At 48.2% G+C, this 27,862-nt stretch overlaps 4 protein-coding genes across 18 annotated transcripts; 3 read left to right on the top strand and 1 right to left on the bottom strand.

Moving 5' to 3' along the window:
- Nucleotides 1-962: 962 nt before the first annotated feature.
- On the top strand, nucleotides 963-6,106 carry LOC141917361 (C-type lectin domain family 2 member B-like). 3 transcript variants are annotated; one of them, XM_074810510.1, is made up of 6 exons: nucleotides 963-1,074; nucleotides 3,467-3,621; nucleotides 3,974-4,084; nucleotides 4,294-4,475; nucleotides 4,759-4,859; nucleotides 5,181-6,106. In XM_074810510.1, the coding sequence occupies exons 2-6, from the start codon at nucleotides 3,534-3,536 to the stop codon at nucleotides 5,320-5,322; spliced, it is 624 nt and encodes a 207-aa protein (XP_074666611.1). In that variant the 5' UTR covers nucleotides 963-1,074; nucleotides 3,467-3,533; the 3' UTR covers nucleotides 5,323-6,106. The 3 variants fall into 3 exon arrangements, with proteins under 3 accessions (XP_074666611.1, XP_074666610.1, XP_074666612.1); XM_074810509.1 differs by having other exon boundaries at nucleotides 4,279-4,475; XM_074810511.1 differs by lacking the exon at nucleotides 963-1,074 and adding an exon at nucleotides 3,286-3,351 and having other exon boundaries at nucleotides 4,279-4,475.
- Nucleotides 1,081-23,938, bottom strand: LOC141917351 (uncharacterized). 12 transcript variants are annotated; one of them, XR_012621268.1, is made up of 10 exons: nucleotides 23,478-23,935; nucleotides 22,360-22,462; nucleotides 20,913-21,359; nucleotides 11,641-11,781; nucleotides 8,294-8,392; nucleotides 7,775-7,927; nucleotides 7,245-7,399; nucleotides 6,796-6,899; nucleotides 3,332-3,561; nucleotides 1,081-1,482 (listed from the first exon to the last, which is right to left on the bottom strand). XR_012621268.1 is itself a non-coding variant. In XM_074810477.1 (9 exons), exons 2-9 carry the CDS (start codon nucleotides 22,433-22,435, stop codon nucleotides 1,419-1,421), a joined length of 1,365 nt encoding a protein of 454 aa, XP_074666578.1. In that variant the 5' UTR covers nucleotides 22,436-22,462; nucleotides 23,478-23,938; the 3' UTR covers nucleotides 1,081-1,418. The 12 variants fall into 12 exon arrangements, 7 of the variants coding, with proteins under 7 accessions (XP_074666578.1, XP_074666583.1, XP_074666582.1 ...); XM_074810477.1 differs by lacking the exon at nucleotides 6,796-6,899 and having other exon boundaries at nucleotides 23,478-23,938; XM_074810482.1 differs by lacking the exon at nucleotides 1,081-1,482 and having other exon boundaries at nucleotides 3,430-3,561; nucleotides 6,796-6,922.
- On the top strand, nucleotides 16,474-17,514 carry LOC141917371 (C-type lectin domain family 2 member E-like). The gene is made up of 2 exons (XM_074810524.1): nucleotides 16,474-16,653; nucleotides 17,055-17,514. Exons 1-2 carry the CDS (start codon nucleotides 16,474-16,476, stop codon nucleotides 17,163-17,165), a joined length of 291 nt encoding a protein of 96 aa, XP_074666625.1. The 3' UTR covers nucleotides 17,166-17,514.
- LOC141917355 (pyrin-like) lies at nucleotides 22,503-27,365 on the top strand. 2 transcript variants are annotated; one of them, XM_074810499.1, is made up of 9 exons: nucleotides 22,503-23,222; nucleotides 24,364-24,531; nucleotides 24,616-24,693; nucleotides 24,812-24,907; nucleotides 25,482-25,694; nucleotides 25,786-25,808; nucleotides 25,917-26,032; nucleotides 26,892-26,951; nucleotides 27,033-27,365. In XM_074810499.1, the coding sequence occupies exons 2-9, from the start codon at nucleotides 24,364-24,366 to the stop codon at nucleotides 27,182-27,184; spliced, it is 906 nt and encodes a 301-aa protein (XP_074666600.1). In that variant the 5' UTR covers nucleotides 22,503-23,222; the 3' UTR covers nucleotides 27,185-27,365. The 2 variants fall into 2 exon arrangements, with proteins under 2 accessions (XP_074666600.1, XP_074666601.1); XM_074810500.1 differs by lacking the exons at nucleotides 22,503-23,222; nucleotides 24,616-24,693 and having other exon boundaries at nucleotides 23,963-24,531.
- Nucleotides 27,366-27,862: the final 497 nt, after the last annotated feature.

The raw sequence follows: 27,862 nt of genomic DNA, 5'->3' as shown, positions 1-27,862 counted from the left end.
CTTGCGTCTCCAACCACGAAGCGGGGCCTGTGTTAATTTTTCTCGCTCTGGGGAAAACCCTGCCTGTCGCCTTGAGTGATCTCCTGGGTTTCATCATCCACGCTTTGGTGCTGTTTTCGTTTTTTTTTTGGTTTGTTTTTTTTTTACACGTGTTGCCTCCACACTGGATGACGTGAAAATCACCCCCGGAACGCAAGCGACGGCCTCCCAGGACCAACAACAGAAGGATACCCAAACCTTTGATCCCCGTGACCCAGCTTGGAGTCTTAAGACTTACGGAAGAGCACTTTGGAGCGGGGTCAAGTTAGATCTTGCACGTCCTGATGATATTTTCTACAAATACGAAATGAAACAGGAAGACCCGAAGATGACTCGTGGTCTCGCTGCCTGATTCTTCACTCCTCTGCCCTCGTGGGAAGCATCGGGGTTATTTTTCTCCCTGGGTTCTTGGCTCGCACGTGGATGCGTTGTTGGATGCATCTTCAACGGGTCAAGGTGGATCCCAGGCTCGGTGACGATGAGTATGGCCACCTCCTCCCTCCCTGGGCAAGGGAGGGCCAGCGAGCAGGGCGGGCGAGCCCTGGTTTGGTGAGAAATTAAGAAATGATCCCTCCCATGAGGCAGAAAATGGGGTGAACCAAGATCCATTCGGCATCAATCAAGTTTATTGTCCCTGAAAAATCTGGTTTTCGGGGGTAAAAGAGGCTGTTTCGTCCTCCCCAAGGGCTTTTCAGCTCCCACCCTGCACCAACTTCTCCTTGAAGCATTTTCTCATCGCTCTGGGCTGGTTTTTCTTCGAGCCCGGTTTGTTTTTTTTTTTTTTTGTTTCCCAATGGGGGAAGCAGCAGCAAGCCCGACACTTTGGTTTTTCCTCTGCCGTAGCGCGATGATTTAAACCTGCGTTAGCACGGCCTGAGCCCGGCTTTGCCTGCGAACCGTTTGAAACCAGCTCCAGGAGCTGCCCAAGGAGACACCCCAAGGTAACACCCAAGGGTGTCGTCCCTCCCTGCTCGTTACGATATTCGAGCAGCACCAGGAAGTTACTCACAGCCCGGGAACATTCTGCTAAAGAAGGTGAGTTCCGTAAAACGCAGCTTTCTGCGGGGAATAACGGGGGGTGGGTGAGTCGGTCCCAGCCGGAGCGATGCTGGGATTGGGGTGGGGGGGGACCCTGCAGACAGAGACCTCTTATTTTGGGGGCTAAATTAAAAATGGTAAATTGAAGCGAGGGGGGGAAAAAACCAACCCCCCGACTCGCTACTTTTCAGCTGGTTTTATTGAAGCTTTTGCCACCACGGGTGCCCCGTCTCTTGCTGTTTTCCTCGGGTTGTTTGGAGTTTGTAGATGCGTTTTTTTTCAGTTGATTTTTAATTTTTTTGGTCACTGTTTTGCTGCTTTTTTTTCAGTGCTGATTTTTTTCAGTTCTGAGTTTTTTCAGTGCTGATTTTTTTCAGCCCCTTGTAGCTAACAGGGTCGCTTTCTCTGGAAGGGAATTAAGAAAATCGTGGGGAAAAGAGGCAAAGAATCGTATGATAAAAAGGACTTAAATTTGTTTTAGTTTAGTGGAATTAATAGTGATTTTTGGGGGGAGCTGGAGCAAACTGGTTGGAAACCACAGTGGGCTTGGGAGGGATAAAACCCCCCGGCAGGAGCTCAGGCTGCCCTCTGTGATCTCTGAAATTTTGGTGGGGTGACAAACATGAACTTCTGTGGGTTTTTTTGAAGGGAATTTTGTTTCACAATCGTTACAAAGCGAAGTCAAAAGTGGAACAGAAGCTTTCAGTTTGAAACGGGGAAGCGGAGAGCTTCCTCGGTGAAATTTTGAACTCGAGGGAGGACTCTTGGGTTACAAATATTATCCCAACGCCTCAGCTCTCCCCACCCAGGGCTGGAGCGTTTCCAGCTCAAACTCTGCTCGGAGATAGAACAAAGTCAGGGCCCTGTGCCGTTGAGTTTTGGGTGCCTCCAGGGATGGGGAAGCACCGACCTTTCTCAGCCCACCCTTGTTATGACTTTTTCTCTTTTTTTACTGCTAAATTTAATCCTAAAACTGGTTCTGCAACACAGGAGCCAGCAGTGTGCCCAGGTGGCCAAGAAGGCCAATGGCATCCTGGCTTGTGGCCAGCAGGGACAGGGGAGGGATCTGACCCCTGGTGAGGCCGCCCCTCGGTGAGTGGGTTCAGTTTTGGGCCCCTCACCCCAAAAAGGCCATTGAATGACTCGAGCGTGGCCAGAGAAGGGCAACGGAGCTGGTGCAGGGTCTGGAGCACAGGTCTGATGGGGAGCGGCTGAGGGAACTGGGGGGGGTTAGTCTGGAGAAGAGGAGGCTGAGGGGAGACCTCCTGGCCCTCTGCAACTCCCTGAAAGGAGGGTGCAGAGAGGGGGGAGGAGTCTCTTGAGCCAAGGACCCAGCGCCAGGCCAAGAGGGAATGGCCTCAAGCTGCGCCAGGGCAGGGTCAGACTGGCTCTTAGGAAGGATTTCTGTCCAGAAGGGGTTGTTGGGCGTTGGAATGGGCTGCCCAGGGCAGGGGGGGAGTCCCCATCCCTGGAGGGGTTGAAGAGTCGGGTTGAGCCAGCGCTGAGGGATCTGGTGGAGTTGGGAACGGTCAGGGGGAGGTTCATGGTGGGACTTGATCATCTTCAAGGGCTTTTCCAACCGAGAGGATTCTATGAAATCCCCCGTGGAGGGGATGGGAACGTCTTTCCATCTCTTTCTGCTCTATTTACTGACGACCCAAACCTGCTCCAACGGTTGTACCCAGCTCAACGCGTTTGGGCACGGTCTTTACAGTCATTTATTGCTTTGTTCTGAAACGCTGGAGCACACAGGACCCAGCAGAACAACAAAAGCTGTTGCAACGTGTTTGTGCTCTTTGGTCCATGCGAGGGTGGGTGCTGGAGGAACTGAGATAAAAGCTCCCTCAGAGCAAATTTTGCTGCGAGTAGCTAGCAGCTTCAACAGTAATACTGCGTTTGTTCTAAAATCAGCTTCCTTCCTGCCCGTGAGTTTCTCGAGCGGGGTCAAACCACAAGTTCCACTTCGACCCATCAGTTTGCTCCTGCAGTGACAGCCCTGACCCCTTAACAGACTTGTGTCCCCTCCGAAATACTTAAATTCCCTTTAAATTATGAATAATTTATGTTTTTCTTTTAATATTGAAACTCCATCTAAACTTCTCTTTTTTTTTTTTTTCATCCCTTTTTCCTCTCTCTTTCTCTCTCCCCTCTTGGTGTTTTCATCTTTTTTATCCTTCTGCCTGCCTTCTTTTTCTGCCTTCCTTTCCCTCCCCCGTGTAGGACAAATGCCCCCTCCCGTGGCTTCCCATGGTACCTGGTGCCCACGAGGTCTTGGTGCGTTGGAGAGGCCAAAACTAAAAAGGTTCTGGGGTTCTGGACAGCTTGATGGGATCTCGCAAAGGCTGGTTGGCTGCAGATTTTTCTCAGCTTTTTCCTTCTTAACACACAGCCTGAGCCACGGTCCCCGCAGACGCCGGTGGATCCGAGCCCGTGGGTTGAGCACGTCTCTGCCCGCGATGGGGAAAGGAGCCCAAAGGCCCAAATCTGCGGACCAAGAGGAAGCGTTGAAGAACCTCAACGATATAGAGGAAAACTGCAAATGGGGTAAAGTTGGGAAAAAAAAAACAATTCTCGGGGTGAGGGCGGGGGGTGGGAAGAGCATCTCGCTCCGGTGGAGCACTAGTGGGATGGGGATGGAGCTTTTGGGGGGATGAAAAGCCCTGAGTCCACCTCCAGGTCCTCAAAAAGACGTCGGTGCCGTTGAAGGACACGCGTCCGCTCTCCTTGCGGGCGGCCCCTCGCGCCTCCGCAAGCTCTCCCCACCCTCCCAAGCCCCCAAAACGGTCCCTGTCCCAGCCGGGGCTTGGGCAGGAGCGAGGATCCGGCAGGAAAAGGGTGAAGGAGGGAGGGGGGAGATGACCCAGCCCACACCTTCTCCTGCTCTTTCCTCCCCCAGAGCCCAACGCCAAGAAGTCAGGCTGGGAACGATCCCGCTCGTCGCAGGTTTTCATCCCCGTGTGCGTGGTGCTGAGCCTCCTCATCTTCATCCTGCTGGTGGCCTTGACTGGTGAGTCCTATCCCCCGCGGGCAGGATTGGGCCCCTTTTTGGGGGGGAAGGGGGAATTCCAGGATTTTCCTCCTCAACTGTGCTCCAGGTCGCTTGGGAAAGGGGAAAGCATCCAAAGCATCACCCCCATTTCCCCCCTCCGCTGCAGAAAAAACCCAATAAATCCCATTTTCCTCCTTTTTAGGGCTGCTCAGCTTTCTCTTTTTCAGTTTTCCATTTGGGATCCCGTTTGCCTCGCCCGGATTTCTCCCACGTGTGCCCAGATGCCTGGCTCGGTTTCCAAGGCAAATGTTATTATTTTTCGGAGACTGAGAGCAACTGGACCATCAGTCAGGAAAGTTGTGAGGCCCTGGGAGCTTCGCTGGCCCCCATAAGCACCGTGGATGAGCTGGTGAGAACGGAGTTTGAGCCCCTACGCTAGCACCGGGGTGGGAAACGTGAAAAAAAAATTAACAAAGAGGCAGGGAAAAAAAAAAAAAACGAGGGGGGAAAAAAAAAAAAACAGAGTGAAAACCTGCTTGGCCCCAAATTGCACCTAACGGTGTAACCAGGAGCGGGTGCCTTGGGGAAAGCGCCGACTCTGGGTGGGGGGATGGCCCTGGGTGGCAAAGAGGGGGTGGGGAAGACCAGATGAGCTAAACCAAGTTGTTGTTTTTTTTTTTTTTTCTTTCAAGATGTTCATTAAGCGTTACAAAGGCGAAGCGAATCACTGGTTTGGGCTGCGGAAGGAGGAGGACGGGTGGTGGTGGAGCGACGGCACAGCCTTCGACAACCGGTTGGTCCCTCTGGGGAGCTTGGGGGTGGCAACTGGGACCAGTTTGCTTCTTGGTGGGGTGGGAAATGGTTTCGGGGCAGGGGGGGGGGCTGTGGCATCGCCGCTCCCCCCCTGGGTGCGGTTTCTAGGAGCGATGACCCCTCCTGGGATGGGGATTTTCTCCTGCCACGCTGCTGCCCACCAAACCCCTGTTAGATCCTCTCAGCCAAGCGCCGCCCATCCTCTCCTAGAGAGGAAATCCCAGCTTTTCTTAATTATTTTTTGGGGGTAGAATTCTTCTTTTCCTCCTTTTCTCGCTCCGCTGAGCGTGTCGCGTTGCAGGTTCGAGGTGTGGGGCGGCGGGCGCTGCGCGTACCTCAACCAGGAGAGGATCAGCTCCTCTCTGTGCCACACCAAGAAGCACTGGCTCTGCAGCCGGCCCGACGACTACGTCCTCTGGAAGCAAAAAACATACCCGGCGTGAAATGCACCAAAAACGGGACCTTCGAGCCCAATTCTCCGACCGGCAGATGAAGGAAAACCGAGGATGGTTTTTTCTTCGGTAAAGCCTTGCGCCTCGCTCTGTCACCAACATCTATGAGTTTTTGCTGTTTTTTTAATGAAATTTTCTGCTCAGGTAAGTTAGGCTGTGATCTTGCTGCTGGAGCACTGCATCAGAAGGAAAAAAATCGAACTTTTTCTACCCATTTTTGAAAGCAGATTTTTACCTATAAACCAGTCAGGTCCATAATTCACTCACCGGAGTGAATTAGTTCCTATGAATTTGTTTTCTTGCTGGGGATGAAAAATGGGGGGAATTTGGTAGAATGGTGGATTTGGATGGGCTTGGGATGTTTTAGAGGCGTTTTTTTTATTTTTTAACCCCAAAATTCCAAAACGAAACCAACCAAAATCCCAACCAAAAACCCAAAAAACACCCCAAAAAATTAAAAACCCGACCCCAAAAACCCTCAAACCCAAAAAACCCCAAACAAACTCCCAATGACAAAAATAATCCCCAAACGGCAACAAAAAACCCCAAAAGACAAAAAAAATATATATAAAACAAACACCTTAAACCCACAAAACCCCGCTGCCTGCATCGGGCCGTGCGCGGATGCTCTCAGCTGCGCTCAGGGAGACGCCGTCGCAGAGAAAAACTTTTCTTGATTGAACTTTGTGCTATTTGCCGTACGGTTTTGTGCCGCTCTTGTTTGTAACTGTGGTTTTTTTTGACAAGTTGAGTCCAAAAAATCGAAGTAAACCAGTTTTCTGGGTTTTTTATTGATGCCGTAGCTCTGCTGACACAGTGCCTGGGGCACAGACGTTCCCCAGCTCGCCCCAAAAAAATGGGCTTGACCCGCGTGGGAAACGCACTGGCCAACCCTAAAATCTTGAGGTTTGGGCTGGTTTCACCCCAAATCTTGGTGGCCAAGTGGCTCGTGGGCTGGGTGTTCGGGGCTGGGCACCCGTCAGACGGCGCCGTCGCATTTCTCTCCGTCGGCCGTCGAGGGGGAGAGCTGGAAAGGGTCTTTCTGACAAACCCACTTGTGTTCGTCGTCGCAGATATCGACCTCCAACTCCTCTTTCAGCGTCCCGCACCCTTCATCCGTCTTCTGCAAGCTGCCCCACCTGCCCCACAAAAATTCAACTGCCAAACTCCTCCAGCCTCGCAGAAGAGGTCGGGCATGTCTCCTGCCTTTATTTTTATTTTTTTTGCACCGTTTTTGAACGATTTCTCGCGGGCGGGCGGCCCCGCGTTGAGCACGCGTGGGCCGTCAAACCCAACCGTTGGTTGGGTGTTGGTTGGGTGGGAGATGTTGCGTTATCGTGCTCCACCAACCCAACTCTTGGGTCTACAAGATCGTTGCATTGACAGAAAAATCTTAGACCGGGTCTGAAATGAAGCAAAGTTGCCTTTTTTTTTTTAACGCCAAGGGGTTGTGGCTACACTCACGTTTTGGCGTTGAAGGACGTGTTGTCCACCCATCTCAACTCCTTGGGGGATGACAGCAATCCGACCCACACCGTCTGCGTGCCCGTAATAATCTTGAGGGATTTCTGGGAAATGGGAGGTGACCGGGCTTTTGTGGGGTGCAAAGAATAAATTTGACTCGTTTCATCCCCAAATAGACGGAACACGAATGTCCCCCCCCGTGCTCTCAACGCCACCGTGTCGAAGGGCAGCTCTGGGGTGGAAAGAGTCGCGTCCATCCGAGCTCTCCCTCCCTCCCCCTCGTCACGGGGGGGTTTAGGGGACGATTCAGCTCTTTTTTTCTTCCCAGTCACCTCTTAGGAGCCACCACGGTGTCTCCAAACCCTCCTCCTGCTGCTTTTTGCTCCCCTACCCACCTAAAAAAAAAAAGGACTTTCTGCTCCTTTTCACGCCTTCTCCTCTAGATTTACCTTCTCTTTCTTGTTCCGGAGCACCACCAGCTGAGCCTCCTGATTTTCGCAGCCTTTTTTACCTTGAGTCCAGTTCCCCTTCTCCTTGGAAAGCCAGTAGCATCTGTCCCCGTGGAGCTGCCACTCCTGGGGACACAGTTTGCAGCCAGAACAGGCTGAAGAAGAGAAAGAACCATGAGACAACCCAAAAGGGGGATCCAAGGTCTTCCCCAACCACCAGTTGAAAGGCACCAAGGGGTTGCTCATCCCCCCCACCCCACCTCTTTGCCCCATCCTTGAGTTTTTTTCACACTGTTTTTCCTGCTCCATCACTGGAGAGGAGGAGGAAGACTGGTTGAGTGGTTGGTTGGGATGGAGGAAGGGCGATGAAGAACCTCCTCCCTAGGGTTGGTCCCGCTCCTCCCCGTACGCAAAAAAAAAAAAAAATAACTTCCCTGCAACCCTCCTCTTCGCCGAATAACCCTGGGGGGGAGCAACAATTCGCATCCCCAGGGGCATCCTGGTGATGGAAGGGGGGAGGAAGGTCCCACCTGAGCATCCCCCGGCGGAGCTCTCCTGCCTGGGCTCGCAAAAATACCGTCTCAGGGCTGAAACGACGCATCGCTCCGGCTGGGTCCTTCCCGGGGTCTCGGCGTTTTGCCGGGGAACGCTCGTGGCTGTCGGCTGCCGAGAGCCCTGAAAAACTTGAGGGAACGACCTGGGGTGAGAAGGCTGCGGCCGTTTGGGGTTAAAACCCACAAAAACCAGGTAGGGCTGGGGTTGGTTTTGCGCAACCCTTCTTTTTCCCCGCTGCGGTTGCACCCGGTTAATTAATCGAGCCTAAAACCCTGCCTTGCGTCTTCCACTCTCGCTTAAAAGCTACGGGGATAATCCAGGTTTAGCTCAGAGAGGGTTTACTCTTGGTGGGGGGGAGGTGTGATGCATCTTGTTGCATCTCCATGGGGCAACCTCGGCCCCTCCAAAGGCTGAAACGTTGAAATAAAACCCGATTTCCCCTCCCAAACCCGCTCGCTGGGGTTTGAGATGTAGATTAAGGGCAGGTTACTCACCCTGCACGCTCAGCACCACCACCAGCACCAGCAGGACGAGGTGGCCCAGTCCGCTGACTTTGAGGAGGACCCTGTGCCACCACGGGCACAAGGCAGGAGCTGAAAGAGGCCACATTGCTTAAAAAAGTTGTCCGTTTTCATGCGAAAAAGCTGGGGTTTGGGGGGGGGGGGGGGAAGGAAAAAAAAAAAAAAAGCTGGTGAGTTTAAGCAGAAGTTTATGGCTGCTCTGCTTCCTCCAAAAAAATAAATCGCCACCGATGAGGTTGGATGCGGAGCGAGGGCATCACCTGAGGGTGGGTTTTGAGGTGGTGGAGGGGCTACACGTAGCCTCGAGAGCGGCCCTGGGCGCCCAACGCTGGCGCTCAGCAGCCCCAAAACCTTCTGAAATCGGCTTAAATTAGAGCAGGCGAAACCCACCCGCCGTGGGGGCGGCGGCCGGAGGGACGTGGGTCTCTCCAGACCTCGTCTCCACCAGGATCCCGGATGTCGTCTCGGCAGTTTTGCTTCCCATCGAGCGTTGGCTCACGTTGGGCTTCTTGGGATGTATTTTTGCCAGGAAAAGAGGCAAAATCGTTCAACCTCGCTCTCCCCCCCCATCCCGTCGTGGCTCCACGCGAGCCAAGATCCCGCCTTAGAGGATGTTTAATCCATCCAACGTTCTCTTGGAGACCTCAACAACATGGGCATGAAGAAGCAAGAGAACCCAAAAACTCGAAATAAGCACTTTCCTCCACAAAACAGGACTTACCAGGACTCTTCTTGTCGGGAGAAAAACCATCCCCAGGGTGTCTTAAATCAGCATAAACTATTTCTCCGGCCATGACCGGCTCAGAAAATTGCAAGCGGGTCCCAAGAGTGAAGCTGTTCTTGGGCAACCTCTTGCCTTATGACCGACCCGCTCGCGCCTGCGTCTCGCCCCAGGAAATGGCATCGCCTGGGCCTTTTATCTTCCTTTTTTTTTTTTTTTTAAAAAAAAAAACCAAACCAAAAAACCCCTTATATCCTACAGCCTTCCCGTGTGAATTAAGGCCGGTGAGGGGGTCGATGTCCTCTAGCCAGGAGGAGGTCCCGTATTTAGAGGTGTAATAACATCGATGAGTTTAATGATTGTGCCTGGCAGCCAGGACACCGAGCAGAGATTTTCTATTTTATTCTGTTCCACTTTATTTTATTCCATTCTACTTTATTTTATTCTCTTCTACTTTATTTTATTCCATTCCACTTTATTTTATTCCATTCCCCTTTATTTTATTCCCTTCTACTTTATTTTATTCTCTTCTACTTTATTTTATTCCCTTCTACTTTATTTTATTCTCTTCTGCTTTATTTTATTCCATTCCCCTTTATTTTATTTTATTCTCTTCTAATTTTATTCCATTCCACTTTATTTTATTCCATTCCACTTTATTTTATTCCCTTCCACTTTATTTTATTCCCTTCTACTTTATTTTATTCCGTTCCACTTTATTTTATTCCGTTCCACTTTATTTTATTCCGTTCCACTTTATTTTATTCCCTTCCACTTTATTTTATTCCCTTCCACTTTATTTTATTCCCTTCTACTTTATTTTATTCCCTTCTACTTTATTCTATTCTCTTCTACTTTATTTTATTCCCTTCCACTTTATTTTATTCCCTTCCACTTTATTTTATTCCCTTCTACTTTATTTTATTCCCTTCTACTTTATTCTATTCTCTTCTACTTTATTTTATTCCCTTCCACTTTATTTTATTCCCTTCCACTTTATCTTATTCCATTCTACTTTATTTTCTATTTTATTCTACTTTATTTTACTTTATTTTGATTTTATTTTGGTTTTTACCCTGCAAGTGCACCCTCCCCCCGCCCCACTGTGCTTTTACATCCCCCAGAGCCGCGTTTGCTCCCAGTCAGGGACCCTCTGACCAGCGCAGGCGCAACCAGCGATTCCCAGCCCACACTGACCCTTTTTCCCTTCCCTTTTCTCCTTTTTTTTTTTTTTTTGTTTCTTTTTGGCGTTAACCCCATTTGCAGCAGGTTTGGGCCCGTCCCTAACACCCCCAGCAATGCCTTTTTGTAGAGGTAGAAATGACTTTTTTTTCCCACGCACCCAAAAGACAGCAAGAAAAAAAAAAAGCAGAAATTTGCCCCAATACCTGCCAGCGGCAAGAAACGGGGTAACAGAGGAGAAACCCAGAAGTCCTGGCAGGAAAAGCACGGCCTTTTCAAATCTTTGTTTTAATTTTAATTGTAATGATTATTTCAATTTTTTTTTTTTTTTACTATTTTTTTTTCACTATTTTTTTTTTTCTGCCTGCAAGCCTTTTTAGCTTCATGGAAACTTTTTGTGGTGAGCTGCTCTCACACTTTGTTCTTCCTGTGCCCTGCAAAAGCAGCAGCTCTGGTGGCGTGTGACCATTGCTTTAAAAAAACCCCATAACACTAAATAAAAGAAAAAAAGAAAAACAAAGGAAAAAAGAAAAAAGGAAAAAAAAAAAAAGAGAAAAGAGAAAAAAGAAAAAAGAGGGAAAAAAAGGAAAAAAAGAGAAAAAGAAAACAGAAAAAAGAGAAAAGAGAAGAAAGAAAAAAGAGGAAAAAAGGAAAAAGAAAAGAGAAAAAGAAAACAGAAAAAAGAGAAAAGAGAAGAAAGAAAAAAGAGAAAAAGGGAAAAAAGGAAAAAGAGAAAAAGAAAACAGAAAAAAGAGAAAAGAGAAGAAAGAAAAAAGAGAAAAAAGGAAAAAAGGAAAAAGAGAAAAAGAAAACAGAAAAAAGAGAAAAAAGAAAAGAGAAAAAAGGAAAAAAGAGAAAAAAGGAAAAAAGGAAAAAGAGAAAAAGAAAAAAGAGAAAAGAGAAAGAAGAAAAAAGGAAAAAGAAAACAGAAAAAAAAGAGAAAAGAGAAAAAAGAAAAAAGGAAAAAAGGAAAAAGAGAAAAAGAAAACAGAAAAAAAAGAGAAAAAAGAGAAAGGAGAAAAAAGAGAAAAAGAAAACAGAAAAAAAGAGAAAAGAGAAAAAAGAGAAAAGAGAAAAAAGGGGAAAAAGAGAAAAAGAAAAAGGAAAAAAGATAAAAAAGAAAAAGGAAAAAAGAGAAAAAAGAAAAAAGGAAAAGGAAAAAAGAAAAAAGAAGAAAAAGGGAAAGAAAAGAAAAAAGAGGAAAAAGAAAAAAGGAAAAAAAAAATGAAAAAAGAAAAAAACCCCAAATTTGTGTTTTTGGGTAAAAACCCCTGGAGTTGGCTATATTACAAAAATCACAAAATGAGCCCGAGGGCCCCACCCCCTCCCTCCACTTCATCCTCGCACCATCCCTGACCCCCCGGAGCACAGCGAGCGCCCGCAGCAGCTCTTTTCCCCTTTTCCACCCCAAAATAACCTGGTTTGGCCAATCCGTCCTCCCCGGCCGAAACCGCTGGAAACGCAGCAAAAAGGAGGTGACGAGGGTGACGGCGGGAAACCCCCGCGGCGTCGCTGGGGAGCAGCTGCCCCGCAGGATCCGCGTGAAAATTCCCCAGATCTAAACCAAAGCGAAGAATTAGTGAATTTTTTAGTATTTTCTGTTTGATGTTTCTCGTAGCAGCAGAGGGTCGCGCTCAGCATCCAGGTGAGGGGGGGTGGGATGAGCTGGGGGGAGTTGGAGTTAAAATTTTAATTGTGGGGAGAAAAATTTAATTTTGGGGAGAAAATTGTAATTGGAGGGGAAAAAAAATTAATTGGGGGAGAAAATTTTAATTTTGGGGAGAAAACTGTAATTGGAGAGAAAAAAAATTAATTGGGGAGAAAATTTTAATTATGGGGCAAAAATTTTAATTTTGGGGAGAAAACTTTAATTGGAGGGGAAAAAAATTAATTGGGGGAAGAAAATTTTAATTATGGGCAAAAATTTTAATTTTGGGGAGAAAACTTTAACTGGAGGGGAAAAAATTAATTGGGGGAAGAAAATTTTAATTGGGGAGAAAATTTTAATTTTGGGGAGAAAACTTTAATTGGAGGGGAAAAAAATTAATTGGGGGAAGAAAATTTTAATTGGGGGAGAAAATTTTAATTTTGGGGAGAAAACTTTAATTGGAGGGGAAAAAAATTAATTGGGGGAAGAAAATTTTAATTGGGGGAGAAAATTTTAATTTTGGGGAGAAAACTTTAACTGGAGGGGAAAAAAATTAATTGGGGGAAGAAAATTTTAATTGGGGGGGAAAATTTTAATTTTGGGGAGAAAACTGTAATTGGAGAGAAAAAAAATTAATTGGGGAGAAAATTTTAATTATGGGGCAAAAATTTTAATTTTGGGGAGAAAACTTTAATTGGAGGGGAAAAAAATTAATTGGGGGAAGAAAATTTTAATTATGGGCAAAAATTTTAATTTTGGGGAGAAAACTTTAACTGGAGGGGAAAAAATTAATTGGGGGAAGAAAATTTTAATTGGGGGAGAAAATTTTAATTTTGGGGAGAAAACTGTAATTGGAGAGAAAAAAATTAATTGGGGAGAAAATTTTAATTATGGGGCAAAAATTTTAATTTTGGGGAGAAAACTTTAATTGGAGGGGGAAAAAAATTAATTGGGGGAAGAAAATTTTAATTGGGGGAGAAAATTTTAATTTTGGGGAGAAAACTTTAATTGGAGGGGGAAAATAATTGGGGGAAGAAAATTTTAATTGGGGGAGAAAATTTTAATTATGGGGCTAAAATTTTAATTTTGGGGAGAAAACTGTAATTGGAGGGGAAAAAAATTAATTGGGGGAAGAAAATTTTAATTGGGGGAGAAAATTTTAATTATGGGGCTAAAATTTTAATTTTGGGGAGAAAACTTTAATTGGAGGGGGAAAAAATTAATTGGGGGAAGAAAATTTTAATCGGGGGAGAGAATTTCAATTGCCGGGAGAAAATTTTAATTGGGGGGAGAAAAGTTTGATTGCAGGGAGAAAAATTTAGTTATGGGGCTAAAATTTTAATTTTTGGGAGAAAACTAGAGGGAAAAAAAATTGGGGGAAGAAAATTTTAATTGGGGGAGAGAATTTCAATTGCAGGGAGAAAATTTTAATTATGGGGCTAAAATTTTAATTTTGGGGAGAAAACTTTAATTGCAGGGAAAAAAATTGAGGGGAGAGAATTTAAATTGCCGGGAGAAAATTTTAATTATGGCGCTAAAATTTTAATTTTTGGGAGAAAACTGTAATTGGAGGGGAAAAAAATTAACTGGGGGAAGAAAACTTTAATTGGGGGGAGAGAATTTCAATTGCCGGGAGAAAATTTTAATTGGGGGAAGAAAATAATTGGGGGAGAAAAGTTTGATTGCAGGGAGAAAACTTTAATTATGGGGGAAAAAAAACTTTAATTGTGGCGAGTAAATTTTAATTGGGGGGAGAAAACCGGTGTCCTCTTAAGGGAAATTTTATGATTTTTTTTTTTGTCCTCCGACATCATTCCTGCGAAGCCCGGGGGAGGGGCTGAGGCCCGACAGCCTTCGTGACACCTCTGAGAGGTGAAACCTGCGGCGGTGGAACCCAAAAATGACGGAAACGAGGGTTTCTTCCAGATTTTGGGGTGTGGGAAGGAGCCCGCGGGCAGGTAACTGCAGAGCGATGAACTGACGAATCGCTGTGCGTTTTGGGTTGGGTTGGGTTTTTTTTTTAATACTTCTATAATTTGAGAACAAAAACCAGCTGAGGTAAGGGGGGGGGTAGTTAAAAAAAAAAAAAAAAAGCTTTTTCTCTTTTTCTCGCACTTCCCTCGGGGGAAAATTTTTGTCGCTCAGCAGATGGAATTTTTGCTTTTTCAGCCTCATTTCAGATGCTCTGAGGTGACTCATCCTCCACGAGGCACTCGAGTGCTTTTGGGTCTTTTTTTTTTTTTTTTTTTTCCCCAAAAATTCCAAATTTCTGCTTTTTTCGGAATGAGAAGAAATTTTGGAACAGCTGAAATGTTAAAAGACCCCTCTCCCCCCCCAAAACAATAAGTCTGGGATTTAAGTCCAGTTTAGACACCTCAGGCCCTTCAACACTGACCTGACTCTTCCTCCCATCCCCATCATCCTCTCGGGGCACAATAAGGTAAAAAAGGGGCTTTTTGGGTCTCTCTCTACCCAGCCAGGGACTAAGATTTTGAGGGATCTTCTTTTGATTTGGCATATTTGTTGAATTTTTTATTTCTTGATTTTTTTTATTTGTTGATTTATTTGATGATTTTTTCAATTGTTGGTCTTTTTATTTGTTGATTTTTTAAAAATATTTTTTTTATATGTCTTTTTTTTAAATTATTTGGTATATCTGGTTTCTGACTTTCTAATATTTTTACATGGGGGGAAAAAAAAGGGGGAAAGGTGTTTTTTTCCCATGAGATTTAGTTCATGTGATAGATGGGGACAAAGAGGGGGAAGCCTGAAAGACAAATAGGAGAAGCCCCACGGGGTGAAACCACAGATTTTTCAGTAAAACCCTTAAGAAACAGAATTTTCTTTGCTCGTGGCGGGGGGAAAGAGCCTGTTCTGGATCAGAAGAGCCACCAAGTTGAGAATTTTTGCTGTTTCTCACCCAAAATGAAGCAAGTCCACCCAGTGTTGGGAAGAGACCAACCCCTCATCGTATAATTTGATTCCACGTGGAGAATTTTTGCTGTTTCTCACCCAAAATGAAGCGAGTCCACCTGGTGTTGGGAAGAGACCAACCCCTCATCATATAATTTGATTCCACGTGGAGAATTTTTGCTGTTTCTCACCCAAAATGAAGCAAGTCCACCCAGTGTTGGGAAGAGACCAACCTCTCATTGTATAATTTGATTCCATGTTGAGAATTTTTGAGGTTTCTCACCCAAAATGACAGCGAGTCCACCCGGTGTTGGGAAGAGACCAACCCCTCATCGTATAATTCGATTCCACGTGGAGAATTTTTGCTGTTTCTCACCCAAAATGAAGCAAGTCCACCCGGTGTTGGGAAGAGACCAACCCCTCATCATATAATTTGATTCCATGTTGAGAATTTTTGATGTTTCTCACCCAAAATGAAGCAAGTCCACCTGGTGTTGGGAAGAGACGAACCCCTCATCGTATAATTCAATTCCACGTCGAGAATTTTTGAGGTTTCTCACCCAAAATGACAGCGAGTCCACCCGGTGTTGGGAAGAGACCAACCCCTCATGGTTCGGGCGTCAAACGACGCGTGTCCTTGAGGAAGACTCTTCCCAAAGATGCTTTTGATGAGCATCACCCAAGTGATGTGGGGCTTGGTGCTCTCCACGCTGGTCCAAGACGGGGAGATTGCGCTCAAAGTCCTCTTCATCCTCAAGAAAAAGGAGGAAAAAACCATCTTCTGGGCCAACAGCCCGGACCTGGAGCGCGTTGCTCCCCCCGCAAAGGTGTTGAAGGTCTCTTCTCCTGCAGGTTACAGCCTGGAGATGAAGCCGGAGGCGCGTGTTGCCTGTCAGGTGACCATGGCGGTGCTGTTCGTGGCTCTGCTCGTCACGGCCGTCGCTTTCGCAGGTGGGTCTCGAGGGGTTTTTGTCCTGTGGGGAACATCTGGGAGATACTTTGGGTTGTTGCACGTGTGCCAGAACCACGCCCCGGGGGAAGACGCAGCCCAACCCAAGATGTCCTCTTCAGAAGAGGGACATTTCCATGAGAAGCTTTTCTCCAGAAAACCAAACCCATCTCCTCCGTGTAGGAGCTGATGTTGTCTAGAAACCCTTAAAAAAACCACCAGAAAGAGCCGTTTCACGGGTACAGTCACCTGGGCTTTCTCAAAGGTGTTTTCTCAGAGAAGAAGGGGCCGTTCGCTGCTTGTCCAAGCACCAAGAGATGTTGGCACGAGTCCCACCACGCCAAGAAGTCTGCAGGAACAAGAGAACTTCTTTTTCTGTCCTTTGGCCATCGCTGTTTTTGCATTAACGACCCATAGCAATACCTGGGGAGGGGGGCGTTTAGGACTAGGGCTATTGTAGAAATCCTCCTCAAAACATTTTTTGAAGGCCACCACCCTGTTTTTCTTCTTTGAAGGTACAGCACCCCCATTCCTTGCCCAACGCCACGACGCTGGGAGAAGATCTGAGCTTGTTTTTTCCCTCCAACCCACCCAAGATTTCTCTTGGCGTCTTAATTTTTTCTTTCCTCCCGCTGTTGAGGCAGATGTAAGACTTTTGGAGGCCACGGGGTGGAGGATGACCTTCCCCACCCCAGGGAGCCAAGGGGAAGGTCTTTCTCCTTAACGGTGTTGCTCTATCGATGACAGTTCAGGCTTTTCAGCCTCGTCCCCAACCCTGCTTCCGCTGTCCGTTCGACTGGATCGGCTACAGAGGAAAATGCTACTATTTTTCGGAAGCTGAGGGCAACTGGACATCCAGCCGGGACAACTGCTCCGCTCTTGGTGCTTCCTTGGCCTTGCTCGACAGCGTGGAGGACTTGGTAAGGAGACCTGAGGCCGTGCTTAGCGTGGGGGGAAAAAAAAAAAGAAGCCACCAACGTATTTACCACCTTTTGGTTTCTTTGATCGCTCTTCCAAGATCTTCCTTGGAGATCTGGGGTGAGGAGATGGGGAAAATGGTCTTCTTGAGGGTGGGTCATCGTGGTTTTCTTCAAATTTCTCACCAATCTATAGCAAAAAAAAAGCCCCGTTTCTACGCTTTGCCTCAAAGAATACAGTTTTTGGTAGCAGGTTGAAAGGTTCAAGCACCAAAAGAGCCCTAAAGGAACATGAACAACTGGTAGAATTTAGATTATTGGGTGGAAGGAGGTTTCTGCAAGACCTGCCAGAGATGTCTCAAAGCCCCATGACCTATAAAGCCTTTTTTTCTCCTCTTTTTCAGACCTTCGTGACGAGATATAAAGGGAGCTTGGAGCACTGGATCGGCCTTTCGCGGGAAGATGAGGAGCAACCGTGGAAGTGGGTGAACCACTCACGTTTATCTCCCCTGTGAGTCTGTGTTTTTCATCGTCACGTTGTCGGTTGGTGTCTCCTCAGCCCCAAAAACGTGCGTTTTCTTCTGGCATTTGAGGTGCATCCAGAGGGAGCAACGGGACGAAGACGTTTGGGAAGGGCAACGTCACATCCGGAGCTGGTTTTCATTTTTTCCCTTTGAGAGGTGGAAGCGGTGCGTTTGGTGGGGAAAACGCTGATTTTTTTAATTTTTAAATAAGTTTTTTTTGCTTGCAAAGCTTCAGGTTTCTTCCAGCCGACCCAGACTGCTGCCAAAATAGACATAATTCAACCTAAATATTGGCATGTTGATGCCCATGAGGACCCCTGAGAACTGAAGGGCGGGGGGGGGGGGGGGGGGGGGGAAGCCAATGTGTGATTTTTCTCCTTTTTTCCTGCTGTCCCCACCTGAGGTGGGTTGTCTCATCTGCCCTTCCAGGTTTCAGATCCGCGGCGGCGGCCTCTGCGCCCTCGTGAAGGATGACGGGCTCAGCTCCTCCCGCTGCGGCGCCGAGAAGAGCTGGGTTTGCAATAAACCCGAGCTGCAGAGCCCAAGGAAGGGCAACGGGACGAGACGGGCTCAAAACCTTTGCGTCAGCTCTTGAGGATCCGCAGGGAGCGCTCCTCAAACCGAAATACCCGGTGAACAAAAAGGAAACAAAAGAAAACCTCAAAAAAAAACCCCAAAAAAAACACCACAGAAAAAGCGAACTCGGGGAAAAATGCCTATTGCCAAAAATTGCCCGAGAAGAACCAAAGTCATCACGCGTTTGCATTTGTCAACCCAACTCTGGCTTGTGACCAACAAAAAATATCACAACGCCCCTGAAATTCGTACTTTGTGGTGATTCACTCATAATTCCACTGCAATTAAACGTCGGAGCGAGAGGAAATCCGTAGGATCCCAGAAGGACGTCTGGAGGGTGAAGCTCCACGAGATGTCTGCTGCCTCGCACGGTATGACCAGAAAAATGGGTAAATACCGTAGGATTTTTGCTTTTCCTGCTTTTTCTGGAGCTAAAGCAGCAACCTTCAGGCTTGGCTGGCTGAGAAAAACCTCTTGACGCCGTAGGAGCACGCGGAAACGCCGCAAGGATGGACAACGCCTGCGAGACCTCCAAGAATTTGCTGGTTTTGTCTTCATGGAAGCAACCAAGTCAACCTGTCAAGAGCAAGATGAAGGTGAAGAGACGTCCACGCATCAAAAATTCTGATTATTCTCTCCAGGGGCTGAGCTCTGGGGGTGGGACGGCGACAGGATTGGGGAGGATCTGCCAAGGGTTGGAGAGAAGAGAAGGCGGCGACGTCTTCGCCTCAGCGCGCCGATGAGGTTGGAGATCAAAGCCAACAAGGTTTTTAAAGAAAACGAGGAGTAAAAGAAAAAAATTTTGCACGTTTTCACGGAACGTTGTGTCCAGGGAAGACTTTTGAGCATCTCGTCTTGATAAAAACCTGACACGTTTGCGCGGACAACCGCCAAGGTGAGGGGGAAAAACCTGCTTTAGGTGGGTGAAGTGTTGACGGTTCACAGGCAAAACCCTTCTCCCGCCCAACCTCGAGCGTCTTTTAGCGTCGCTGAGCTCCTCAAGCATCCGAAAAGCGGGTTGTTTTTTAAAGACTGCCTGCCGTTTGTTAAAGGTTCTCTCCTAAAAGTGAGATTTTGGTGAAATTTTCCAGGTTTTCTTAGTGGCTTGATGAAATGTGGTGCAGGACATCTCCGTGGTCTTTAAAATCATCGGCCGGGGTTGGGGTGGCTGCTCACAGCAAAGTCGTCTTCGAAGTTTTTCTGCTTCCGGCAGAGCTGAGAAGCCCCCATGGATCCAGCTGGTTTGAGGGTTTGTTAAATAAAAACCTAAAAAACTAAAGAGCTAAAAACCCTAAAAAACTAAAAAGCTAAAGAACTAAAGAGCTAAAAACCCTAAAAAACTAAAAAGCTAAAGAACTAAAGATCAAAAACTCGAAAACCTAAAAAACTAAACCCCTAAAACTCTAAAAAAACTAAAGAACTAAAAAATTAAAATAACTACAGAACAAAAACTCGAAAACCTAAAAAACTAAAAACCTAAAACCCCCAAAAAATAAAGAACTAAAAAACTCAAGAAACTAAAGGACCAAAGAACAAAAACTAGAAAACCTAAAAAACTAAAACCCTAAAACTCTAAAGAACTAAAAAACCTAAAGAACAAAACCTCAAAAACCTAAAAAACTAAAAACCTAAACCCCCCAAACCTAAAGAACTAAAAAACTAAAGAACTAAAGAACAAAACCTCGAAAACCTAAAAAACTAAAAACCTAAAGCCCTAAAAAACTAAAGAAATTAAAGAACTAAAAAAACTTAAAAATTTTTAAAACTAAATAATATTTAAAAACTAAAGAACCTAAACCCCTAAAAACCTAAAAAGATAAAAAGCTAAAAAACTAAAGAACTAAAAAACTAAAAACCTAAAACCCTAAAAAACTAAAGAAACTAAAGAACTAAAAAACTAAAAAAATTTTAAAACTAAATATTTAAAAACTAAAGAACCTAAACCCCTAAAAACCTAAAAAGATAAAAAGCTAAAAAACTAAAGAACTAAAAACCTAAAGAACTAAAAAAACCTTAAAACTGTAAAGAACTGAAGACCTACAAAACCTAAAAACCTAAAAAAGAACCCCATAAATATAAATTAAATCTTTAATATTTTATAGGTAACCCAATTTCTTTCCGACAGAAGCGAAGGCGCATCCAGAAGCGCCCTGGTCCATGGTGCCCCCCTGTGGCTGTTCCTGTTCCTGCTTTAAATTATAGCCTGAATTTTTTGGGAGGATCTGGGGATTTTTTTTTAAATTTTTTAAAAAATTATGTCTTGTGCACATCTGAGGGGCAGGACCGGGCATCGCTGCTCCTTACGCGCAGCCGGACCCGCCGCCGAGGAGCATCGTTCACCCTGGAGACGGTGCTAAAGACAAAAACTGAAAATAAAACGTTGGAAATAGTGTTGCAAATTAAAAATTAACGAGGTTTTGGTGCTGGGGGGCGGGGGGGGGAAGGAAAAAAATATGATTTTTCCTCCAAATCAGCCTGTCGAGGCCGCTGCATCCAAGGGCGACGTTGAATTTGCTGGTGAGTTTTGGGTTGGGTATTAAAAAAAAAGTATTTATTATATTCTGAGCATATTTTTATAATTGATAATTTTTATAATTTATAATTAGCTGCACGTTAATTATGCGGAAATACACCCTGAGCGTGGGGAACAGCAGAAGAAAATGCCGGAGGGGGGGGGGGAAGCAGGCACAAGCACATCCTCGTGGTGACAAAATAAACCGAGGTGACAGCTGGTCTTAACATAAAAATTAAGATTTTTAATTTGGGTTGGAAGCCTGGACAGGCATCGAGGTCAGTAAAAACCACCTTCAGAAGGGGCAAAACCCCAAGTTTTCAGCTCAAAACCAGCTCGGTGAAGCCCAGCTCCCGTTAATGAGCTTTGGATGAATTTAGTAACAGCGACTTTCAGATGAGATGAGCTGCTCCGAGCTCGGACCCCAAACCCCCTGGATATAACCCAAAATGGAACCATCTAAGATGGAGGTAGGACCATGAGGTGGAAATGACTCCAAGACCTGGAAAATAAGACTTGAGGAGCATCAAGGAGCGTTTCCAACCGCCGTGGAGCAACCGGTTTTGGGGGGACCCCGGCGACGCATCAACCCTTGGGGGACAGTTTGATGGTGGAGAGGAGGACGCAGAAGTAGGGGAAGACTTTCTCACCGCTGAAGGAGGCCACGGGGAAGGTGAAGATGCGTTGGCGGCTGCCGACGGCGTAGAAGGAGACTTGTCCCACCTCGTAGTCCAGGTAGACCCCGATCTCCCCGTTGAGGAGCGGGACGGAGGTGTTGGAAGGAGCCGTGAGGGCCACGCAGAGCTCGTCGTACTTCTGCAAGCCCCAGAGCTCGGCGTTGGGCTTGAAGAGGACCCGACCTTTCCTCTGAATCGACTCCCGGGCCACCCCAACGGCCCAGAAGCGCCCGTTGGCCTTCACCTCCCAGTAGTGACGGCCCGAGGTGAAGCCCTCGCTGCCCAACATGCACGGATCTGTGTCAAACTGGCCCGGACCCTCAGGCCACCGGCGTCCAGGTCTGCCCCAGGTGGCCTCTTTGAGGTCCTCGGAGAGGATCACCTCGGGACCTGCCGTGGCTGGGTCCAGGGTCACGTCCACTGGAAAGCAAAACAGAGAAGGAATCAAAAGTCAAATTTAAGCGTAGGGGACGCACACCCCAAAAATTCTCTTCACTTGTTACTTTTTAAGGAGAAAGGGAGAGGGGTGGTGAGGTTGGAGATGGAGGTTGGAGATGGAAGAGACAAAAGATGGAGGTTGGAGATTGAGGATCTCCAGGGGAGTTTGGAGATGGAGGAGCCGAGAGATGGAGGTTGGAGATGGAGGATCTCCAGGAGAGGTTGGATATGGAGGAGCCGAGAGATGGAGGTTGGAGATTGAGGATCTCCAGGGGAGTTTGCAGATGGAGGAGCCGAGAGATGGAGGTTGGAGATGGAGGATCTCCAGGAGAGGTTGGAGATGGAAGAGACAAAAGATGGAGGTTGGAGATGGAGGTTGGAGCTGGTGGATCTCCAGGAGAGGTTGGAGATGGAGGAGCCAAGAGATGGAGGTTGGCGATTGAGGATCTCCAGGGGAGTTTGGAGATGGAGGAGCCAAGAGAGAGAGGTTGGAGATGGAGGATCTCCAGGAGAGGTTGGAGATAGAAAAGATGGAGGTTGGAGATAGAGGAGCCAAGAGATGGAGGCTGGAGATGGAGGATCTCTAGGTGAGGTTGGAGATGGAAGAGACAGAAGATGGGAGGTTGGAGATGGAGGTTGGAGCTGGTGGATCTCCCGGCCAAGTTGGAAATAGAGGAGCCAAGAGATGGAGGTTGGAGATGAAGGATCTCCAGGGGAAGTTGGAGATGGAAGAGACAGAAGATGGAGGCTGGAGATGGAGACTCTCCAGGTGAGGAGATAGAAAAAATGGAGGTTGGAGATGGCAGATCCCCAGGCCAAAGTTGGACATGGAAGAGCCAAGAGATGAAGGTCAGAGATGGAGGAACCAGAGAGATTGAAGGTGGAGCTGGAGGATCTCCAACGCCAACGGCCACCTCACTTGCTGCGGCCCAGAAAACATCAGGAATTGGTACTTTGCTCCTCTCCGGCCGCCTCCGGTTACCTTCAAACTGTTTTGCGGTGTCGTAGTCCAGGGCGAGATCCCACGTGCGCGGCCGCGGTTTGAGGAGGAAAGTCATCGCGCCCGCGCCGTCCTCCCCGCCCGGCTGGAGGCGCAGGAAGGGCAAAGAAGAATAAAATGCAATTATTATCCTACAAATGGGCACATCTCAGCTTTTCACCCCTTTATATGTCAGAAAATGGGTTCAACCACTGCATTTTATCAAAATACTTGAAAGAAAATGCCCATTTTCTTGTCCCCAGAAGCTGCAAAGTTTTGTTAATTTATGTGAAGACCCACAAAGATGGATTAAATCTATGACTTCCCCGATGACCATGAAAAGAACATGAGGAACACGTTGGGATGGACCCATCTACCTCATAAATATGATTATACCCCAAAATCCTCATTCCTCGTGCTGGCTCAGGGATGAATCCATCTTAAATCCATCTCTGCCCCCACCATTCTTGATTTCTTGGGCAACCAAATCCAACGAGGTTTATTTGAGGAAGCAAAAAAAATCCTTAAAATTGAGATAAGCTGAGTCCAACTTCCCGGCGTCCAGAGAAATCTTGCGAGAGGCGGAGAAATTTGCCGCTGGCCCCCGAGGAAAATGTGCACGGGGGAGATAAGGGCGGGGTGTCGAAGGGCCTCGAATCCGTTCTCCGACACCCGGCGCGGGGCTTTGAGTGCAAACAAGCGCTTGCCCACGGTAAAGGGGCACTAAAAATTAGTAATAAAGCCCTAAAATGGTCGAATAAACCACGCTGCGAGACTCCAAAATAATCAGGTCGCTTCTTTCCCCGGCAAAACTGCAGAGAGGGGAATTAAAGCAGCAAGGTGGAGGAGTGAAAGTGGGGGAAAAGGTAGGAAAATCACCCTTAAATGAAGATAGAAGCAGGATTTGTGCTGTTTTTCACCCAAATTTCCGCAGCTGGATCGTTACGGGGGGACAAGAAGCAAATAATAACCGTGACTGACCACCACAAAACACCTTTAAATCCGAAATAAAGATCCTGAGGGCAAAACAAGGATAAATCCGCTTTCCTTCCCCTGTGGGGAGAGTGCTCAAAATCCCCCTTTTTCCCCCCAAAAAAACCCAGCAGGGTGATGTAACCCACCTGGCAGCGCTGGGATTTTCCCCTCTCTCAAACTTTTCGGGCTGTTTTGGGGTTCCTCTGGTTGGTTTTGCTTCATCAGCTGCTTCTCCGCTTGGTTTCTTCCCCTCTTTTGGAGTTTTTTTCCCTCTCTTGGAGTTTTTTCCGTCTCTTGGAGTTTTCTTCCCTCTCTTGGGAGTTTTTTTCCTGCTTTTGGAGTTTTTTTCTGTCTCTTGGAGTTTTTTCCCCTCTTTTTGAGGTTTTTTCCCTCTTTTGGAGTTTTTTCCCCTCTCTTGGAGTTTTTTTCCGTCTCTTGAAGGTTTTTTCCCTCTTTTGGAGTTTTTTTCCCTCTTTTGGAGGTTTTTTCCCTCTTTTGGAGTTTTTTTCCGTCTCTTGGAGTTTTTTTTCCTCTTTTGGAGTTTTTTCCCCTCTCTTGGAGTTTTTTCCCCTCTCTTGGAGCTTTTTTCCCTCTTTTGGAGTTTTTTCCCCTCTCTTGTAGTTTTTCCCCCTCTCTTGGAGTTTTTTCTGCCTCTTGGAGTTTCTTCCCCTCTCTTGAAGTTTTTTCCCCTCTTTTGGAGTTTCTTCCCCTCTCTTGAAGTTTTTTCCCCTCTTTTGGAGTTTCTTCCCCTCTCTTGAAGTTTTTTCCCCTCTTTTGGAGTTTCTTCCCCTCTTTTGGAGTTTCTTCCCCTCTCTTGAAGTTTTTTCCCCTCTTTTGGAGTTTTTTCCCCCTCTCTCTGGCACGGGCTCAGCAAAAGCTCGGCCCCGTCTCTGCCTCCGCCAGCTTTTATCACCCGGGGCGGGAGGAGACCTTCAATCTCCCACCCGCAGACGCACTCAGACGCCTCCTGCACCTGCCGATTGCGCTCCCCCCCCCCGCCCCATTTCAGGCCCGTTTACTTTCTCAATGTAGATGTCAGGGAGGAGAAAAAAAAAAAAAAAAAGGTGGCGTCAAAAACGTCATCTCCCGGCGTTGAAGAAACAAAACCCCATCGGGGCCACGCGGGTGCCGGCGGCGATGGGCGAGCAGCCGCGGGTTGCAGCCATGAAGTTTTTCGGGGAATCCGCTGAGACCTGCGAGGTGAGATCGGGCCCATCGAGCCTCTTCCCCCCTCAGCCCCGCAAAAAATATCGCAAAAATATTTGAATTTTTTTGGTGGGAAAGCAAAGAGACGGCGCCTGGTCCCGTTCGTGGGAAAAACTGGCAGCGAGTCGATTCCTGCTTTCAAGGGAAGGCAGCCAGGTGGCTTTTGGGGCGGAATATTTGCTTTCCTCCGCCAAATAATTTAAGATTTTAAAGGCAGAATTATACAACGGAGCCGGGCTGATTGCTTCAAATTGCTATTTTGGGGTGCGTTCAGGACAAAATCCAGTCTCACTTGCGATCCCTAAGGAAGGCGTTGGCAGAATTTCTGGACTGGAGAGCGAGCGAAGAGAAGCGACGCGTGGAGTATCTGGTAAAGGTTTCAGCAGCCCAAAGGGGTCCTGGGGTATTTTTTATATTTTTTGGGTTTTTTTTTTTTCCCCCTCATCCCTCCGGTAGAAACACACGGGATCGTCTCCCAGCGCCCTGCAAAGCCCCAAACCCGGTCGGAGCTGCCGGTGTGGATCCCGGGCAGGTTTGGTGAGCGCCGCCTCCGTGCGTAGCTGCTTATTATTCCTCTTTTAAATGGTTTTATTTTCATGGCGCCGCTCGTTTTCATCCCAGATCAAGTCCTAAAGGGATGTTTGTTCATGTGGAATTAACCCTCCGCGCCGCTTCCCAGGGCCCCAGTTGATTTTGGACCAACTATAAAGAAGAAACGGCCACGGGGAAGGGGAAAGGAGACAGAAAAGCACCGGCTGAACTGCTTAATTACCCTCCAGCCGTTAATTAACTGCATCCCCAGCGTTACAACCCCCCTGGCTCCAGCCAAAGCGCTTTGTCCTTTAGCTCGAAAGGGAAAAATTCAGGTCTGGGGGTCGCATGTAGCCTCACAGTGGGGTTTTTTTTTGGGTGTGGGTGGTTTTTTTTTTTTTTTTCTTCTCCAGGAGACGAGCGAAGCCGAGCGGCGTCGCATCGGGGCCGAGTTCAAGCGGCTGCGCTGGTTCCTGGAGGAGAAGGAGCGGGAGGTGCTGGGGCGGTTGGCGGAGCTCGACGCCGCTTTCGAAGCCGCCCAGGAGGAAAAATCTTTGCGGGTGGCCGAGGGGATCGCGCGGCTCCAGGGGCTCATCGGGCAGCTGGAGGCCAAGCGCTCGCCCCAGGTGAGGCTCCTCCGTAGCAAAAAAAGCTCCTCCCAAAGTGCTGCCTGGGGGGTCCTAAACCCTCTTTTTCTCCTTTTTTCCCCTTTTTTAGGATATCGGGAGCATCCTGAGTGGGTACGTGGTGCCTGGTCGCGTCACCCCGACTGCGGAGAAGGGCTGGGCTGGGTTAAACGTCCCCCCCGACGCTGAATCCGTCTCCGTCCGCATCGTTTCTCTTCGCAGCTGGAGCGAAATGAGGCTTCAGCTCCTCTCGGGGCTCCCCAGGGAGCTGGAGAAAAGCCTGAGCTGCTGCCGCCGCCAGCGGGAGGCGCTGCAGGAGGCCCTGCAAGAATTCCGAGGTGTTTGGGGAGGATTCTGGGGTCTTTCAGGAGGATTCGGGTATTTGGGAGGGATTCAGGGGTGTTTGGGGAGGATTCGGTTATTTTGGGAGGGATTCAGGAGTATTTGGGGAGGATTCGGGTATTTGAGAGGGATTCTGGGGTATTTGGGGACGACTCTCATATTTTGGGGAGGATTCAGGTATTTTGAGAGGGATTCTGGGTATTTGGGGAGGATTCAGGGGTTTTGGGGACAATTCAGAGGTATTTGGGGGGATTCAGGGGTCTTTGGGGAGGGATTCAGAGTTATTCTGGGAGGGATTCAGGGGTGTTTGGGGAGGATTCAGGGGTATTTGGGGAGGGATTCAGGGGTATTTGGGGAGGGATTCAGGGGTATTTGGGGAGGGATTCAGGGGTATTCGGGGAGGGATTCAGGGGTATTCGGGGAGGGATTCAGGGGTATTCGGGAGGATTCTGGTATTTTGGGAGGGATTCAGGGGTTTTGGGGAGAATTCAGAGGTATTTGGGGGGGTTATGGGGTCTTTGGGGAGGATTCAGGTTTTTTGGGAGGGATTCAGGGGTATTTTGGGAGGGATTCTGAGATACTTGGGGATGATTCAGGTATTTGAGGAGGATTCAGAGGCATTTGGGGGCATTCTGGTATTTTGGGAGGAAATCAGAGGTATTTGAGGAGGGAGTCAGTTATTTTGGGAGAATTCCGAGCCATTTGGGGAGGGATTCTGGTATTTCGAGAGAATTCAGCTGTATTTGGGGAGGAAACAAGATCTTTTGGGAAGACTCCGAGTATTTCAGGAGGGAAAGGCGGTTGTTGAAGGCAGCAGCGGGCGCAGCTCCCCGCTCACCCCCCACCTCCTTCCAGACACGGGGAGACCCGAAGCGAAGCCGGGAGCGGGACAATTCCCCAGCGCAAAGGAGAAGGGTGAGGCGACCGCTTTTACCCCTTTTTTTTTTTTACGCCCCCTAAAACGGCCGCCGCTGACCCGCCCGGGTTTCCCCGCAGCGAAGGCGGCTTCGCTCCCGCAGCTCTTGGCGGACAGAAAAAGCGTCCGGTGGGATGAGGAGCAGCGAGGGGGGGAGCCCGGACCGGGGCAGGACCCGACCGGCGCCTGCCAGGGGGGAGCCCCGGGGCGATGCCGGACGCGGACGCGGTAGCCCGGGTGGGCGAGTTGTCGCCTTCCCGCCCCGCGCTCGTCCCGCTCACATCTCGCAGGTGGCGGCTGAGGAAAAACCCCGCGAATTTACGCCAAATTTTACTTCCAGCCGTTGCTCCGCTTCCTTAGAGACGGGCCTTGCGGTGCTGAAGCGCAGCTCAATAAAATTTTTTTAAAAAAAACGCGATTTGAAGGTATTTGCTGGTTTTGAACAATTGAGGCAGCACCACACGGGCCGGGGCCGAGCCGGGGGGGGCGCGGACCTGGTTGAAAACCGCGCCGCCGGACCTGATTGGGAACTGCGCCGCTAGACGCGCTTCCCCGCCTCCAGCCCCTGCGGGGAGGAGCCGCGCCCCGCGCAGCCCCTTCCCCCCCCCCCCCCCCCCCCCGGTACTTTATTACCCCTCTCACCGCTCCGCGGAGCCTTTTTATCCCTCACCCTCCCTTCACACCTCCCCCTGCCGCCCCGTGCCCTCCGCTAAACCCCCTGTGGGACCCTCTAAAAACACCCTTTTAAGCTCAAACCTTTTATTATTCCATTTCCCGCGCTCCTAAGTCGCCTTCAGCCGCCGGCGTCGCAGCACCCCAGATCTCCACGCCGCCGACCATCCTCTTTGCCGCCTTCTTCCGAGGTTTTCTTCCTCTGTTCAGCCGCTTCGCGGTGGATTTTTGTGCGCGC

The sequence above is a fragment of the Strix aluco genome, chromosome 37 (assembly GCF_031877795.1).
Source record: "Strix aluco isolate bStrAlu1 chromosome 37, bStrAlu1.hap1, whole genome shotgun sequence".
Classification (NCBI taxonomy): domain Eukaryota; kingdom Metazoa; phylum Chordata; class Aves; order Strigiformes; family Strigidae; genus Strix; species Strix aluco.
Note: the sequence above shows the minus strand (reverse complement) of the source record. Positions and strands in the feature narration are given on the sequence as shown.

Excerpts from the sequence above, each read along its gene's own strand:
- LOC141917361 (XM_074810509.1), top strand. The coding sequence starts at position 3,534 with ATGGGGAAAGGAGCCCAAAGGCCCAAATCTGCGGACCAAGAGGAAGCG. Across the intron at positions 3,622-3,973 it reads AGAGGAAAACTGCAAATGGG|AGCCCAACGCCAAGAAGTCA; the intron begins GTAAAGTTGGGA and ends TTCCTCCCCCAG. Across the intron at positions 4,476-4,758 it reads TAAGCACCGTGGATGAGCTG|ATGTTCATTAAGCGTTACAA; the intron begins GTGAGAACGGAG and ends TTTTCTTTCAAG.
- LOC141917371 (XM_074810524.1), top strand. The coding sequence starts at position 16,474 with ATGACAGTTCAGGCTTTTCAGCCTCGTCCCCAACCCTGCTTCCGCTGT. Across the intron at positions 16,654-17,054 it reads TCGACAGCGTGGAGGACTTG|ACCTTCGTGACGAGATATAA; the intron begins GTAAGGAGACCT and ends CCTCTTTTTCAG.
- LOC141917351 (XM_074810477.1), bottom strand. The coding sequence starts at position 22,435 with ATGACTTTCCTCCTCAAACCGCGGCCGCGCACGTGGGATCTCGCCCTG. Across the intron at positions 11,782-20,912 it reads CCCCGTGGCCTCCTTCAGCG|ATCTGGGGAATTTTCACGCG; the intron begins GTGAGAAAGTCT and ends GCTTTGGTTTAG. Across the intron at positions 1,483-3,331 it reads CAAGACCTCGTGGGCACCAG|AGAAAGCGACCCTGTTAGCT; the intron begins GTACCATGGGAA and ends ATTCCCTTCCAG.
- LOC141917355 (XM_074810499.1), top strand. The coding sequence starts at position 24,364 with ATGTCAGGGAGGAGAAAAAAAAAAAAAAAAAGGTGGCGTCAAAAACGT. Across the intron at positions 24,694-24,811 it reads TTTCAAGGGAAGGCAGCCAG|GACAAAATCCAGTCTCACTT; the intron begins GTGGCTTTTGGG and ends GGGTGCGTTCAG. Across the intron at positions 25,695-25,785 it reads AGGCCAAGCGCTCGCCCCAG|GATATCGGGAGCATCCTGAG; the intron begins GTGAGGCTCCTC and ends CCCCTTTTTTAG.